This window comes from Vulpes lagopus, chromosome 6 (assembly GCF_018345385.1).
Source record: "Vulpes lagopus strain Blue_001 chromosome 6, ASM1834538v1, whole genome shotgun sequence".
NCBI classification, from domain to species: Eukaryota; Metazoa; Chordata; class Mammalia; order Carnivora; family Canidae; genus Vulpes; species Vulpes lagopus.
The window spans coordinates 69,328,632-69,344,090 of record NC_054829.1 but is presented as its reverse complement, the minus strand read 5'-3'; the positions used below and the strand labels follow the sequence as shown (position 1 = coordinate 69,344,090).

The 15,459-nt window shown below is 46.1% G+C and overlaps 1 protein-coding gene across 2 annotated transcripts; it reads right to left on the bottom strand.

Annotated features, from left to right (window-relative positions):
• Positions 1-8: 8 nt before the first annotated feature.
• On the bottom strand, positions 9-9,603 carry LOC121493442 (granzyme H-like). Of its 2 annotated transcripts, none has more exons than XM_041759303.1 (5): positions 9,349-9,603; positions 8,143-8,302; positions 7,333-7,468; positions 6,874-7,131; positions 9-93 (listed from the first exon to the last, which is right to left on the bottom strand). In XM_041759303.1, exons 1-5 carry the CDS (start codon positions 9,401-9,403, stop codon positions 49-51), a joined length of 654 nt encoding a protein of 217 aa, XP_041615237.1. In that variant the 5' UTR covers positions 9,404-9,603; the 3' UTR covers positions 9-48. The 2 variants fall into 2 exon arrangements, with proteins under 2 accessions (XP_041615237.1, XP_041615238.1); XM_041759304.1 differs by lacking the exon at positions 9-93 and adding an exon at positions 5,804-6,457 and having other exon boundaries at positions 9,349-9,500.
• Positions 9,604-15,459: the final 5,856 nt, after the last annotated feature.

Here is a 15,459-nt window from a genome sequence, read left to right as displayed (position 1 = left end):
GGTGGGGCTGAGAACGGTCCCATTCTCCTGCTGGTGTGATAGGTTTCATCATCCAAGGCTGCCCAGGAGGCTGGCCCACCAACTGCCAGTGACCTAGGGAAGAGTGTAGTCTAGGTCAACACCACAGTCTCCTGCACAGCTGCTAGGTCAGTGCTGGCAGCACAAATGGGAACCTGGGGCGACAGAGAAGGGGACTTGGGGTGCTGTGTCCCAGAACCCTAAACACACCAAATTCAATAATACCTTAACAATGTATGAAAGCCAGTAGCTGCCTATCTCCTCGGTTTCCAAACTCTCTAGGATTAGAGCCTTAGTCCTTTGGAACTTCAGAGTTTCTCTTAATAAATGCACATTTCCTAGATTACTTATTTAATTTATACCTTAGTAAGGTGTGGACATGGGTGAATGACAGATGGGTGTGGATGGTGGTGGAATACAGTGAGGGCACCAGGAGTAAGTTGGAGGAAGCAAAAGAGGGATGAGGAAGCCTGCCTGTCTTTACCCTTTGGCCCCTGGACACCTCCCCCGCACTCCGCTGCTATCTTTGCTGCTCCCACTTCTTCCTTTTTTTTTTTTTTTAAGAATTTATTTATTTATTCATGAGAGACAAAGAGAGAGAGGCAGAGACAAGCAGAAGGGGAAGCAGGCTCCCTGCAGGGAACTTGATGTGGGACTTGATCCCAAGACCCCTGGATCATGCCCTGAGCTGAAGGCAGAAGCTCAACTACTGAGCCACCCAGGTGTCCCATGCTGCTCCCACTTCTTTCTGGAAGGTGTCAAGGAAGACTGAGTAGCTCTCCTGAGTGGGCGCAGGGCATTCCCAGGGAAGGAAGAGGGAAGAACAAGGCTGTACTGCTGCTAATTACTTTATCAGGACGCTTGAGCCCCAACAAACTCTCAGTGAAAATGATGACACAGTGGAACAGACACATTTCTGTTTTCTGGCTTCCTACTCAAGGTGAGGACCTCTGTGTGCCAGAAGTTACCTTGCATACAGAAAAAGCCTAGAGACTTGCTTTTGTTGAGAACTGTCAGACCCTAGCTGGAAGAAAAACAACTAAAGAAAAACTCCTTTTCATCGGAGTTAGAAGTCCAATTAACATAATCCCCATGCTCTGCCCCAGGGGCTTCTGGGAAGGAAATGCATGCCTGCTGTGCTGTTGGTAATATGTAGAGAACCCTCACTCCACATCAGGAGGAAGGCGTTTGCAGATCATGGCAGAGTAACACAGACACCCTCAAAAATACTCAGAAGGTTCTGTGGATGCACAGAAAAACATTGTAATACAGTATAATTTTTGCAAAAATTTCAATTAAAATTTAATACAATTCTTAAACCTTTATGGAATGTGAGAGCTCCACTTGAAAAGCTTATGAAAATTAAGGATCCTCTCCTTACATATAAATACACATGATTTTCACAGCTACAAAGAACTTAATCCCTTTTCTGATGCATGCTTAATGATTGCAACCTCATGAAATTTCTTTATGCATCTGAAAAAAGAGAAAATATTATAACGCCTTATTAATGCGTTAGCATTAGAGGTGATTTTAAATTATTGTTACTTAACTTTTTCAACACTTTGTTTTAAAACAATTAATCTAACTTTTTAAAAATTAAAAAAAACTTTAAAAATTTTATTTATTCATGAGAGACACACAGAGAGGCAGAGACATAGGCAGAGGGAGAAGCAGGCTCCCTGTGGGGAGCGCGATGTGGGACTTGATCCCAGGACCCCGGGATCAAGCCCTGAGCCAAAGGCAGAAGCTCAACTACTGAGCCACCCAGGCATCCCTAACTTTTTTTTAAAAAAGATTTTATTTATTTATTTGAATAAATTTTATTTATTTATTTGAATGAGAGAGAGAGAGAGAGAGAGAGCGCGCGCACGCGCGAGAGGAGGTGGGTGGGAGGGGCTCAGCAGGGTGAGGGGAGTCTGCTAAAGTTTCTCTCTCCCTCTCCGTCTACCCCTCCTCTGCCATGTACACAAATACACACACACACACTCTCAGAAATAAATAAATAATCTTAAAACAACCACAACAAAAAAGTCACAATGGTAAGTTAATTCTGGGGTTGAAGGGCAGAGAGGGTATTTTGATTGGGAGGAGACACATAGAGGGTAGTTTCTGAAATTTGGCCATTGTTTGAATTTTGTTCACTTTACATGTGTGTATATTTTGCAATAAAAATTTTTTTAGAAATCTGTTTGCCAGGGTTGGGGATTAGAGAGAACATTTGGACAGAGAATGGAATGTGGGAGAATAAATATGGGCACATATGTTTTTAATGTTTTTATTTTCTATTTTAATAAAATTGTGATATTGGAACAAGTAAAACTGTGATACATTTCACAATATTCATAGGTGGTTACATTTACTTTTGACTGTTTTATTACATTTCCGTCAGTTACAATATTTTTCTCCTTTGGGAGGTTGGGACATGAAAGTAGGATGTTTCCCACCTCCTCTTGGGGGGGCCCCCTTGTGCATACAGCCAAAATGCAAATCTTCTGGGCAGGCAGTTAGTTGCCTGCTGAGGCTGGGCCACTTCCCTCCCTCCTTCCCTTTGATACTGCTCTGGTCAGAAACCAATCTGGGTGCTTTTGGCATTGTGGGAGACCGTTGTACTACTGGGCCATTCCGGACATTCTCAGTGCTGCCTTAACATCACATTTAGAAGGACAGATGGAAGCTCCTTGGGAGGTCTACTGATGAGCTTGTGATATTTTTCTGGAGTGCCAGTGTGGAAAGAAGCCCGTGTCTTCTCTATTGTCTACACACACACACACACACACACACACACACACACACACACACGTCTGCTGTGAGTGAGATACTTTCTTGCCAAGGACTGGCTTGTGCTGTGTGCTCCAGCAGGAAGGAGTAGGTGACAAAGGAAATTCTATGGGATCTGCATACAATCTCCCCATCAGAGTAAGTGAAGGGGATAGAGGGACCCAGAAACCCTGAATGTGGCAGAGAAAACTTTGAAAAGAGGTTCAAGGCCCTCAGTATTTCCTGGCAGAAAAGCTTACTTTGAGCTGAGTAGCTGACCCTGGGGCCCTGGGTAAATGTAAGATAAGAGGTGGAGGTGAGCATATTCCTGAGACTCTCTTCTCCAAAAGCTTAGACCATCCAACTCTTCAGCAATAGGAGATCAGTAATATTAATTCTGATATATTCATGGGATGAAATGCTATCCAGCCATTAAACAGCATCATGTTTTTAAAGACATGGAGCACTTTACATCATCTGATATTAAGTGGAAAAAGTAGAATGTGGAAGGATGCATACAATTTGATACTAATTTTGTTTCCTAAAGATTTATTTATTTATTCATGAGAGATACAGAGAGAGAGGCAGAGAGAGAAGCAGGCACCCCACGGGGAGTCTGATGCAGGACTCAATCCCAGGATCCTAGGATCACAACCTGAGCCGAAGGCAGATGCTCAGCCACTGAACCACCCAGGCACCCCAATACTAATTCTGTTAATAAAGATCAACAGCCAGGACAATCATTTTATGACTCTTATTTTCCCTTTTATATTATCCAATTTTTTTCTATAAGTATGTGTTAGTTTATTTTATTTATTTATTTATTTTTTTAAGTATGTGTTAGTTTATAGGCAGAACAAAATTTAGGGCCAATGAGCCTTACAAACAGCAAACAAACGCTATAAATTGTGGCAGAGGTGAGCTAGCAGTTTAGCAAAACAGCTTCCTCTTTTTCCAGAGGACCTAGGTGCATCTCGTTGTCCAGCCTCACTTGAAGTTAGGTATGACTGTGTGACTGCATAGCAAACCGGATGTGAGTGGAAATGGTGTAGGTACCCTCCAGAGCTGGCCTATCTCCTGCCCCCATGCCTGACCATCTAGGTTCTTCCCCTACCTGGGTTTGCCCCAGATGAACACGGGGAACTTGGGAGCCATCTTTAGAAGCCTGCATCTGGGTTCCTTAATCATGGGCACACATGTAATTTATTGTCCCAGCTGGGACCCTTGAGAGTGCAAAGGGGCACTACTCACCATTCATCTTGGACCATGTGTGAGCAAGAAATAGGGTTCTATTGTGTTAGTCACTGAACTGGTAAAGTCTATTTGGTAGAATAGTTAGGGTTATTTTAACTAACACATGTACCCACTTACTTAAGCCTACTTTTTCTGACATGGAATATTTTCTTTAATAAAATTGTTTAATAATTATAAAATTTAAATATCAAATACATTAAGAAAGAGGAAGAAAAAAAGTCAGCCTTAATCCTACCAGCCAACCCACCTTGTTTATATATATTATAATTATACATATTTATATATAATTAATATATTATATATAATATAAAAATATAGAATTATATCATATATAATACATATATTAAATTTTCTATATATAATATATATTTCCCATATATAAAAATATATACATATATATTTTCCATATATAATTATATATATTATATAATTATATAATATATATAATTAATAGATATATTTCCAGCTAGGTGTTTTTCAATACTCATATAGGTGTTATTATAATGTATTTGGGTTTTTTTTCAAGATTTTATTCATTTATTCATGAGAGACACAGAGAGAGAGAGAGAGAGAGAGAGAGAGAGGGAGAGGTAGAGACACAGGCAGAGGGAGAAGCAGGCTCCATGCAAGGAGCCTGAAGTGGGACTCGATCCTAGGACCCCAGGATCACGCCCTGGGCCAAAGGCAGGCACCAAACCTCTGAGCCACCCAGGGATCCCCAATGTATTGGTTTTGAATCCCATAGTTTAAATTATCCAACATAAACATCTTCCTCATTTTATTAAATATATGTTGATGAATATTGTTTTAAAATCTCATTCGTATTAGGGCGCCTGGATGGTGGTGTCTGTCTTTGGCTCAGGTCATGGTCCTGGAGTCCTGGATCAAGCTCCACATGGGGCTCCCTGCTCAGTGGGAAGTCTGCTTTTTCATCTTTTGCTACTCCTCCCTCCTATCCTCGTCTCAGGACATGGCCTCTACCATGCATAGATTGGAAACCTCAGGACCTGTGGGTCTCTAACTTTTTTCCAATTTCTCATTGCCCTTCTGGAACCAAACAAAACCATGCCTGTGAAACTGTAGTGGGTGATACTGATAAAATTCAGAGATTTTAGTTATTTTCAGGACAAGTTTTCTCACAGATTCTAAATATAGATCCTTTGTGCCAAACCTGAACTGCTTGGTGGAAAGAGAAGAACCAGGGGAATTTAGGAGACATTTCTTACTAAGTTTCCCAATGGCAGGGACAGAGCCCATCTTGTGCCTGGCACAAAAACAGAGATCTGACATTTGATCTGCTGACGGATGGCATGTACTTTACAGGCCCAGAGCCTGGAGGCTCTAGCTCACAAAGCTGCCATAACCCAGGCTGCCAGCAGGGAGACTTGTGGTCTTGAGACAAGGCCAGGCTGAAAGGGGCTGAGGCTATTGAGTGACTCCACAGGCTATCGCAGGGTCACTATAAGCCCCTGGGGGTGGGGATGCTGGTTTGGACTGAGGGGCTCAGCTGGTCCTACCCTTTGGGAGGTGGGTATTGGCTCCTCTGATAGGCATCTGGCAGGCTGGCAGCTCAGATGTGCCAGGATAGAAAATAGAGGCTGTTGTGGGATGGCCAGCCAGGGAGGAGCTTGACTAAATTCAGTGCTGACCCCTGGGCAAGGCATGGAAGGGAAACCAGGGTGAGGCTGTTTTCTCAGCCTCCTAACCTGCACACAGTCTTGCCTGTAGGAGAAACCTGCGTGCCCCCACCCCCCTTCCCCACTGCAGAGAGAGAGAACCCCTGGAAACAGGACACCGAGTGCCTGTGGCATGGCCCTCTGGCCTCCTGGATCCCTGGAGTTACTGACCAAATTGTTGGATTGGTGATGGTGGTTGGCTTAGAGAAGTTGAGAAATTTCTAAGTCCCAGAGAGGATACTTTTTGGGGACAGAGGATCATCCTTCTATAGTAGAGTTTAGGCTGAACCTTTGTAGAGGGCTAAGCACCAAAGAGGTGTTATTGAGAAACTGATGAGAAACTGGACATCATAGGGTTTAGGGAGGGCGGAGGGCTGGAGGAGGCAGGAAAGCCTGGAATTGGCAGCAGAAGATTATCTGGAGTGATGTTGCTGCATACTCGAGGTAGTTCAGTGAATCAGTAAGATCTTAGTCATATTCTCTCTAGAGATCCATTTACTATGGCCCTGCAATCCCTACCCCTGACCCCCCAGTCCCAAGGGATTTTTGCCTCTGCCCCAGAAAAGATGGCCAAGCACAGAGGGAGGTTAATCTCATGCCTGCTGTTAGAGGTGCTTTATTGTTCTCTTTATCCAGGGCAGGAAGTGTGAGACCTTCATGAAGACCCCTGGAGGTGTCCCATCATTTTTTCCATAGGAGAAAATCCCCTGGACCACGTTGTTACACACGAGGGGCCCCCCAGAGTCCCCCTGTGGGCAGAAGGAGGAAGGACTGAGCTGGCTTCTGGTGGTCCCGCCCTCCCCACTACCCTGGGGATGAGTGGTCTGTGTTAGGGGGCTACATGGGTGATTGGGCCCAGGGCAGGCCCTGTCCCCTCTCTCAGTCCCTGGGCTCTAGCTTGGCACTGACTGCTCTTTCCAATGCCACCCAGGCCAAACCTCTCTCTCCAATCCCCAGGGAACCTCAGGTGGTAATGCTGCTGTGAAATGACTGATCCTCCCCCTACTCCCGGCCTGACCCCCTTGGGGAAAAACTGAAGACTGGATTTGTGGACCTAGCTGCCTAAGCTCTAGGCTGAGGAACGAATATATGGCCACTCTCAACCCCCGACCTCTCCAGGTTCCTCCCTCCTGGGGCCTGTCTAGGCGGATGCTGGAAGCCTGACCTTGAAGCCGGTCTTCATCTTCTTTGGGTCTCCTACACAAATATGGGTGGCTCCCATATAATAGTCGTGGAAGATGGATCTGCACTCCCAATCTGTCTGCACTTCCAGTGACACCTCCTGCAGAGTGGTTGCTAAGGTGTCCATTGAGATCCGGCCCCAGCCGGCCACGCTGCACACCTGTCCTGGCCTCACCCGGGCCTTGCCCCTGGGCAGGGGGAGAGTCTTCACAGCTGCAGTCAACTTGGCCTTCCTCTCCAGCTGACGGGAAGAGGTAAGAGAGTCCAGCTCAGCCAGTGGCCTCTGGGCCTGACACCCCGATGAGGCGGCAGTGTCTTCTCTCTCCCGTGAGCCTCAGGGACTGGACAGTGGCCAGCATGGGAAGGATGGTAGGGACAGGTCCCAGTGGGAGGGAAACAGTCTGGACCCAGGAGGGCAAGAGCTGCAGGGAGGTTTCCTTACCAGCAGTAACATGATGTCATTGGAGTAGTTCTTTGGACTATAGTCTGGGTGGGGGATGGCTCTTCTCACAGGGATGACCTGCTGGGTCTTCTCCTGTTCCTTGATGTTGTGGGCGCCCAGGGTGACTTTGATGGAGCTGCACAGAGAGCAGAGTGGGGTGTGGGGGTGTGGAGTCACAGGGTACAGCCTGGGAGTCGAGAGGGCAGGTGGCAGCCAGGGCAGGGCAGCTGAGAGGGCAATCAAGGTGATAGATGGGAGGCAGCCCGGGTTGCTCAGCAGTTTAGCGCTGCCTTCAGCCCAGGGCCTGATCCTGGAGACCTGGGATCGAGTCCCATGTTAGGATCCCCGCATGGAGCCTGCTTCTCCCTCTGCCGGTGTCTCTGCCTCCCTCTCTCTCTCTCTCAGGAATAAATAAATAAAATCTTAAAAAAAAAAAAAGGTGGCTGATGGGTCCTGGATCCTTTTTTTTTCAATGACACTGAAGGTAGGGCTTTTGGCAGCTTCCTTTGCCCTCAGGCAATATCATGAAATCACTCTGAGTTTGCACTTTGGCTCTAAGGCATGCTTGCATCCTCCATTGCTGCTCTATTTGCCTGGTATGGTCCCTCCCTTCTCAGCCTTGCTGCTTACTCTCACATCTGACCCTCTGACCCCAAAGCTTACCAGCTACCTCTCAGCCTTTCATTGCCCCAGCCATGCTCTCAGCTAGTTCCCAGGAGCCCCAGGTGCTTCCCTGGGCTGTAGCCCTTGGGAATCCGACAGGGATCCCTGTAGGTGTCTCAGACGTGTGGGCTGGCTGCTGCCTCTCACCTTCCCCAGCAGTGAGCAGCCGTCAGAACAAAGTCCTTGTGCACGAGGACACCACCACACCTCTTCTTACTGTCATTCTTATTGTCCTTATCCAGAAACTGAACAAACGCCATGTAGGGCCGGGAGTGGGGCTTGGCCTCATGGCCCCCGATGATCTTCTCTGAAAGAAAAAACTGGGAGATGGGGTACCTGGGGGTGGCTGTGGTCAGGAGAGAAGGCTCAGGAAGGTAGTGATCGAGGGTGGGGTCTGTAGTGCCCTGTGGATCCCTGGTTCTTGTAGCAGGATGACCTTTCTTGAGCCTCAAGCCTCAGAACCCCACTGAGAAGGGGGCAGGGCCTGTTCTCTACATCCCACTTCAGATACATGTGTGGTGGAGATAAGATCTATCTTTAAGATGATGGAGTCCCAGAGGATCTTGGAGTCCCAGATGCCATTTTCTAATAAGTTTCCTATGAGTTATGGAGTTGGATTTTCTAATATCCCCATGTTCTAGGGCCTAGCATCCGAGGGTCCCAGTAGACATTTTTAGGTTGCACAAAGGGATGGTCTTCAATGAGCGTCTGGCTGAGGTTGGGTGGAGACAGTGCTGGTGGGATTAGATGCCACAAGAATGGAAGACAGCACTGCTGGAGACAGTGGAGCAGCCACCAGCCAGGGCAGGCAGGGGGAGGTGATGCCAACAACGGGCTGCACAGGGCGGGCAGAGCTTTGGGTGTAGTCATCTAACTGCTGCTGAGGTCAATGGCGCCCCGGGCTCCTCTCCCGGGCAGGACTGAGTGGCTAGAAACAAGTACTGAGACATTTAACTGGCTCTTTATGCTGGGTTCAGTGACAAATCCCGTTACTGCAACTGGTCTGCCTGAGGTTACCTTTCCTGGGTTGGAATGCGGGCTTTTGATTGCCTGTCTTTCATAGCTTCATATCTTCTGCCAAATGCCTTTCTCCAAACAACTCACTTTCCAAATGATAAGAGGGAGGCTAACCCCTATTAACCCTTTTAGTGAGCACCCTGGCTGCTGGCCTTCTTTGGTGAGCATCTGTCCAGCCTCAGACCTGTTAGTCTGGGTTTGGGGTAGAGCTGGGCTTCAGAAAGTCCCCAGGCTCAAATTGAGGACAATCCCTGACTGTGCTGGGCTGAAGGTCAAGAAGAGTACAGGGGGTTTGTGGAATGGGCTCAAGTCTCTGGAATAGGGACAGTCACTCACCTGTCTCAGCCCCAACAGGCAGAAGAAGGGCCAACAAAAGGAGGAGTGGCTGCATCTTCCTTGAAGGCCTGCCCAGGTCAGAGAAGCTGGTCTTTCTTCCTTCCAGATACAAAGCCCTGAGGGGAACAATAGAGGGGTGGCTCACTGATCTTCTAGGCCTCTTCAACTTGTGCTCCTCTACAGCTGGATGTTATCATTTAAGATGGTTTGTCGAAGTTCTCTAGCTTGGGTTGGGTGAGAATGGTGCAGCCGCAACACTTGCACCCCCACTCCTGAGTCATAAGGGGAAAGCAAGAAGAAAGAACAAGAAAGTGAAGGCTGTGGCTATAACCAGCAGGAGGGCTGGTACCTCAGAACCCCTCAATGACTGAATCAAGAATGTTTCCATTTCTTGGCTCTTGGCTCTTTTTCCATTCTGAGGAAATCGTGAATACTTATTTAGCTGTCTAGGTCCAGAGTTATGAGAGACATAGCTCTTGCCCTTGAGATGCTGATGGTTGTCTGGAGCAGACTAAAACTCTGTGGTGAGTGTACATTTCCCCATAGTTGGAGCACACTCACCAGTGGCAGACAGCAAACCACTTTTTCTTTTCAGCCTGCCTTCTCTAAGGTGGATGTTTTAAAAATGAGACTACTTCTATGAATACATTCTTATATAAGAGGCTTAGAAATTGTTGAAAAATGGCAGAAAAAATTTACTCAACTATGGGCTATAAGACATCTTTGAAACCGTAGGATACCTTTGAAACACAACTTTTTATTGTAATGAGTTTCCTTTGGAGACACACACACACACACACACACACACACACACATGCATGCACACACACAGAAATAGCATGAGGTGGGAAGAGGCTGGATCAGACCAAGATAGAAAAGAACCCTCAACGTCATTTGGGGTTGCTGGAAGATGGGTGGCAGGACACCAGAGGCTGTGCTGGGATTTGGGACCACAGCAAAGCTGTGACTGGCACTTGGGCTAGGCCTGGGGATACTGAAGGGCCCTCTTGTAACCCCTAGACCCCCAAGCTGCCACTCTGATTTGGGGAAGGAATACTGCATGGGGTGAGCTACAGCTTTCTAGAATCTTCTTGCCCATTTCTATTAGGATGAAGTGGCTCCCTATATCAGAGCTTCTTAGGTGATCCTCCTTCCAAATGTGGATTCCTTTATGTTGCCTTACTGGGGTAGGATGAGATGGGGGTGTAGGTGTGGGATAAGGTAGGAGGGCAATGCAGATGAGAAAAGAGGGTCCCCTAAAGAGGGTCATTTTTCTTGGGGCAGTGTCTCCCTTTTCCTTCTGGAGCTTACATTCAGCCTGTCAGTGGGAGGGGGCGCTGGGAGATGTATTTGGAAGGAGCTGGGTATCAGAGCAGCAGGATTTTTATTCTAGGGCTATGTGAACAGATGGTTGGGGGACACGCAGTAGGTAACTAACGAATGTTGTTTTGGTGAATAAAGGAGGAATCTAATTTCCACTCCAGAGAAGGAAGTTTATTAAGCCCCTGGCAGCCTCCTCTCCACCCTCTTTCCCAGTGCAGTTCTGGCCTCTGCCTCAGAGAAGGTGGACAGACTGATCCTGGGGGTGTCTCAGTCTGGGCCCTGCAGGGTGAAGCATCTCATTGTTCTTTCTATCTAGTGCAAAAAGCTCAAGATCCTGGTGGAGACACGTGGAAGTTCCCCAACATTTTTTCCAAAGGAGACAATGCCCTGGGCCATGTCATTACACACGAGGAGGCCCCTGGAGTCTCCCTGTGGGCAAAGGGAGGAAGGACTGAGCTGGGCCTGCTGTCCTCCCTGCCACCATGGGAGTAGGGTGGTCTCCCTCCGGGAGACAGGACCAGAGACTGGATTGGATGGAAAGGCTGAGGACATAGAGATACAGCTAGTTCTCACTGTCCATTCTCCTCAAAGCTTAGCTGTCCCAAGACTGGGCATAAATTATGCCGGGGAATCTCATCTTAAAAGAAGACTTCTTTTTTGGGCTCTCCATGCACGTTTGAGTGGTGCTGTTGTAGAGGTCTTTACAGCATGAGATGCACTGCTTGTCCCTCTGGACTTCAAGCTCTACCTCCTGCAGTTTCCTCACCCCAGAGGTGCTGTTCCTGCTGAGGAGCCCCCAGCTGGTTACACGACATACCACCCCTGGCCTCACCTGTGCACTCATCTTGGGCAGCCGGAGGGGGCTCACATTGGCAATCAGGTGGACCTTCCTTTTTAGCTGAATGCAGAGGAGAGGAATTTTAATCTACTGATGGCTCACAAAGACTCACAGGGACAGTCATGAGGTTGCTTGGTTGCTTTCCTCACAGCCCAGGACAAATGAAAATGTCATACAGGGAAGGAGGCACAGAAATGAGGTCACAGGGGAAGCAGAACCCCCAGGAATAAAGTGTGCAAGAACCAGTGGAGTGAGGGTTCTACCAGCAGTAACAGATGTCATTGAAGATGCATTTAGGATTATAGACTGGGTGGAGGATGGCTTTTTTCACTGAAATGACCCGCTGGGTCCTCTCCTGCTTCTTTTTTTTTTTTAAATTTTTATTTTTTATTTTTTATTTTTATTTATGATAGGAACACAGTGAGAGAGAGAGGCAGAGACACAGGCAGAAGGAGAAGCAGGCTCCATGCACCGGGAGCCCGACGTGGGATTCGATCACGGATCTCCAGGATCGCGCCCTGGGCCAAATGCAGGCACCAAACCGCTGCGCCACCCAGGGATCCCCTTCTCCTGCTTCTTGATGTTGTGGGTGCCCAGGACGACTTTGATGGAGCTGCACAGAGAAAGAGTGAGAGGTGGGATCACAGGAGGTGCAGCCCAAAAGCCGTGGAGGAAACAGGACAGCTCAGGGCAGGGCAGGACTGGAATGGGGAGGAATCACAGGGCACAGGGCCCGAGGGCTGAGGATCTGTGTACCTTCTGCTTCTTGGCAGCCCAGGCTGGGTAGCAGTTCTTGGAAGAGGATTTCCCATGAGGGTTTAACAGAAGGGCGGGCTTCCAGGCGCTGCTTCTCACCTTCCCCGGCAGTGAGCTACTTTAGCAGAAACTTCTCATATGCAAGGAAACCCCCACAGGTCTTATTTGAATCCTGGAACCGGAGAAATGCCATGAGGGATGAGAATGAGGCTTGGCCTCATGGCCCCTGATTATTTTCCCTGAAAGAAAAATATTACCCTCCCTGCTGTGCTCATGGAATCAAAGGCTGGAGAAGGGGAGATAGATATAAATGGGAGCACGTGGGAAGGAGTTGGGGTGGCTGAGAGCAAGGTCTGTAGGGGTCAGCAGCAACCAAGAAGGGCTCCTTGGATGGCATTCCTCTTTTGCCAAAAGACCCACAAGACTAAGATTCTCCTTCTAAAAAAGAGAAGAACAGTCCTTGTTCCTTAATTCCTGCTGCAGACCCATATGGTGGCAGACAGAATTTGCATTTGGCATAAGCAGTGAAGTCCCCATAGATCCTGGAAGATCCTTTCCCTGATAGTATGTGGGTCCTGTCTCCCCCTGTGTTTCCCAGACATTGCTGAACTGCTCCTTGTTTGTAATGTTTGGAACATGAGGTCAAAATGGAGGCTAGGACTTCCATCTAGTACCATGTTGAACAGCATGGCGATAGTGGACATCTTTACCTTGTTGCTGACCTTAGGGACAAAGCTCTCAGTTTTTCCCCATTGAGAATGATATTCACCGTGGGCCTTTCATATACAGCTTTTATGATATCGAGGTATGTTCCCTCTATCACTACACTCTGAAGAGTTTTAATGAAGAAAGGCTCTTACTTTGTCAAATGCTTTTTCTGCATCTATTGAGAGGATCATATGGTTCTTGTCCTTTCCTTCGTTAATGTAGTATGTCACATTGATTTGTAGACGTTGAACCACCCTGGCAGTCCAGGAATAAATCCCACTTGGCTGGGGTGAATAATCCTTTTAATGTACTGTTGGATCCTATTGGCTGGTATCTTGGTGAGAAATTTTGCACCTATGTTCATCAGGGATATTGGTCTGCAATTCCTCTCTTTGGTGAGGTCTTGTCTGGTTTGGGAATCAAGGTAAAGCTTGCCTCATAGAAGTGTTTGGAAATTTTCCTTCCATTTCTGTTTTTTGAAAGAATGTCAGAAGAATAGGTATTAATTCTTCTTTAAATGTTTGGTAGGATTCCCCTGGGAAACCATCCAGCCCAGGACTCTAGTTGGTTGGGAGGTTTTGATTAGAGCTTCCATCTCCTTGCTGATTATGGGTCTGCTCAGATTTTCTATTTCTTCCTGTTCCAATTTTGGTAGTTTATCCGTCTCTCTAGGAATACATCCATTTCTTCCAGATTGCCTAATTTGTTGGCATATGGGTGCTCATAAGTTGTTCTTATAATTGTGTGTATTTCTTCAGTGTTAGTTGTGATCTCTCCTCTTTCATTCATGATTTTATTTATTTGGGTCCTTTCTCTTTTCTTTTTGATGAGTCTGGCCAGGGGTTTATCTATCTTATTAATTCTTTCAAAGAATCAGCTCTTAGTCTCATTGATCTGCTCTTCTCTTCTTTTGGTTTCTGTTTCACTGATTTTTGCTCTAAATTTTATTATTTCTCTTCTCCTGCTGGGTTTAGGCTTTCTTTGCTGTTCTTCCTCCAGCTTCTTCAGGTGTAAGGTTAGCTTGTGTAATTGAGACCTTTCTTGCTTCTTGAGAAAGGCTTATATTGCTATATACTTCCCTCTTAGCACCGCCTTTGCTGCATCCCAAAGCACAGTCATGCTTTCATTTTCATTTGTCTCCATGAATTTTCTTTAGTTCTTCTTTAATTTCCTGATTGGCCCAATCATTCTTTAGTAGGATGCTGTTTAGCCTCCATGTATTTGAGCTCTTTCCAAAACTCCTCTTGTGATTGAGTTCTAGTCTCAAAGCATTGTGGTCTGAAAATATGCAGGGAATGATCTCAATATTTTGGTACCAGTTGGGGCCTGTTTGTGACCCAGGATGTGATCTATTCTGGAGAATGTTCTATGTGTGTTTGAGAAGAATGTGTATTCTGTTGTTTTAGGATGGAAAGTTCTAAATAGATCTGCGAAGTCCATTTGGTCCAGTGTGTCATTCAAAGCCCATGTATTTTTGCTAATCTGCGTCGATTATCTGTCCATTGCAGTGAGTGGAGTGTTAAAGTCTCCTATTATTATTGTATTATTACTGATGTGTTTCTTAATTTTGTTATTAATTATTGTATATAACTGGCTGCTCCTGTGTTAGGTGCATAAATATTTACAATGGTTAGATCTTCTTGTTGGATAGAACCTTTATGTGTGGTATCGTTCCTTCCTCATCTCTTCTTACAGTCTTTTTTTTTTTTTTCAGTCTTTGTTTTAAAATATATTTGCCTGATATAAAGATTGCTACCCTAGCTTTCTTCTGATGTCCATTAGTATATTAAATGGTTTTCCACCACCTCACTTTAAATCTGGAGGTGTCTTTGGGTCTAAAATGAGTCTCTTGCAGACAGCATGTCGATGGGTCTTGTTTCTTTTATCCAATCTGATACCCTGTGTCTTATATTGGCATTAGCCCAAATACTTTCAGAATAACTATTGAAAAATATGAATTTATTGTGAGTGTATTGCATGTAAAGGCATTGTTTCTGTATATTGTCTTTGTTCCTTCCTGGTCTGTTACTTTTGGTGTCTCTCTTTGCATAAAGGATCCCCTTTAATATTTCTTGCAGGGCTGGTTTACTGATCACAAATTCTTATAGTTTCTGTTTGTCTTGGAAGCTTTTAATCTCTCCTTCTATTTTGAATGACAGCCATGCTGGATAAAGTGTTCTTGGTAGCATACTTTTCTCATTTAGCACCCTGAATATATAATGCAGTTCTTTCTGGCCTGCCAGGTCTCTGTGGATAGGTCAGCTGCCAGTCTAATATTTCTACCCTTGTAGGTTATGGACTTCTTATATAAGGCTGCTTTCAGGATATTCTCTTTGTTTCTGAGATTTACAAGTTTCACTATTATATATGTCAAAGTGTTGACCTATTTTTATTGATTGTGAGGGTGCGTGGGTCTCTGTGCCTTCTGGACTTGGATGGCTCTCTCCTTCCCCAGATTAGGGAATTTCTCTGCTATAATTTACTCC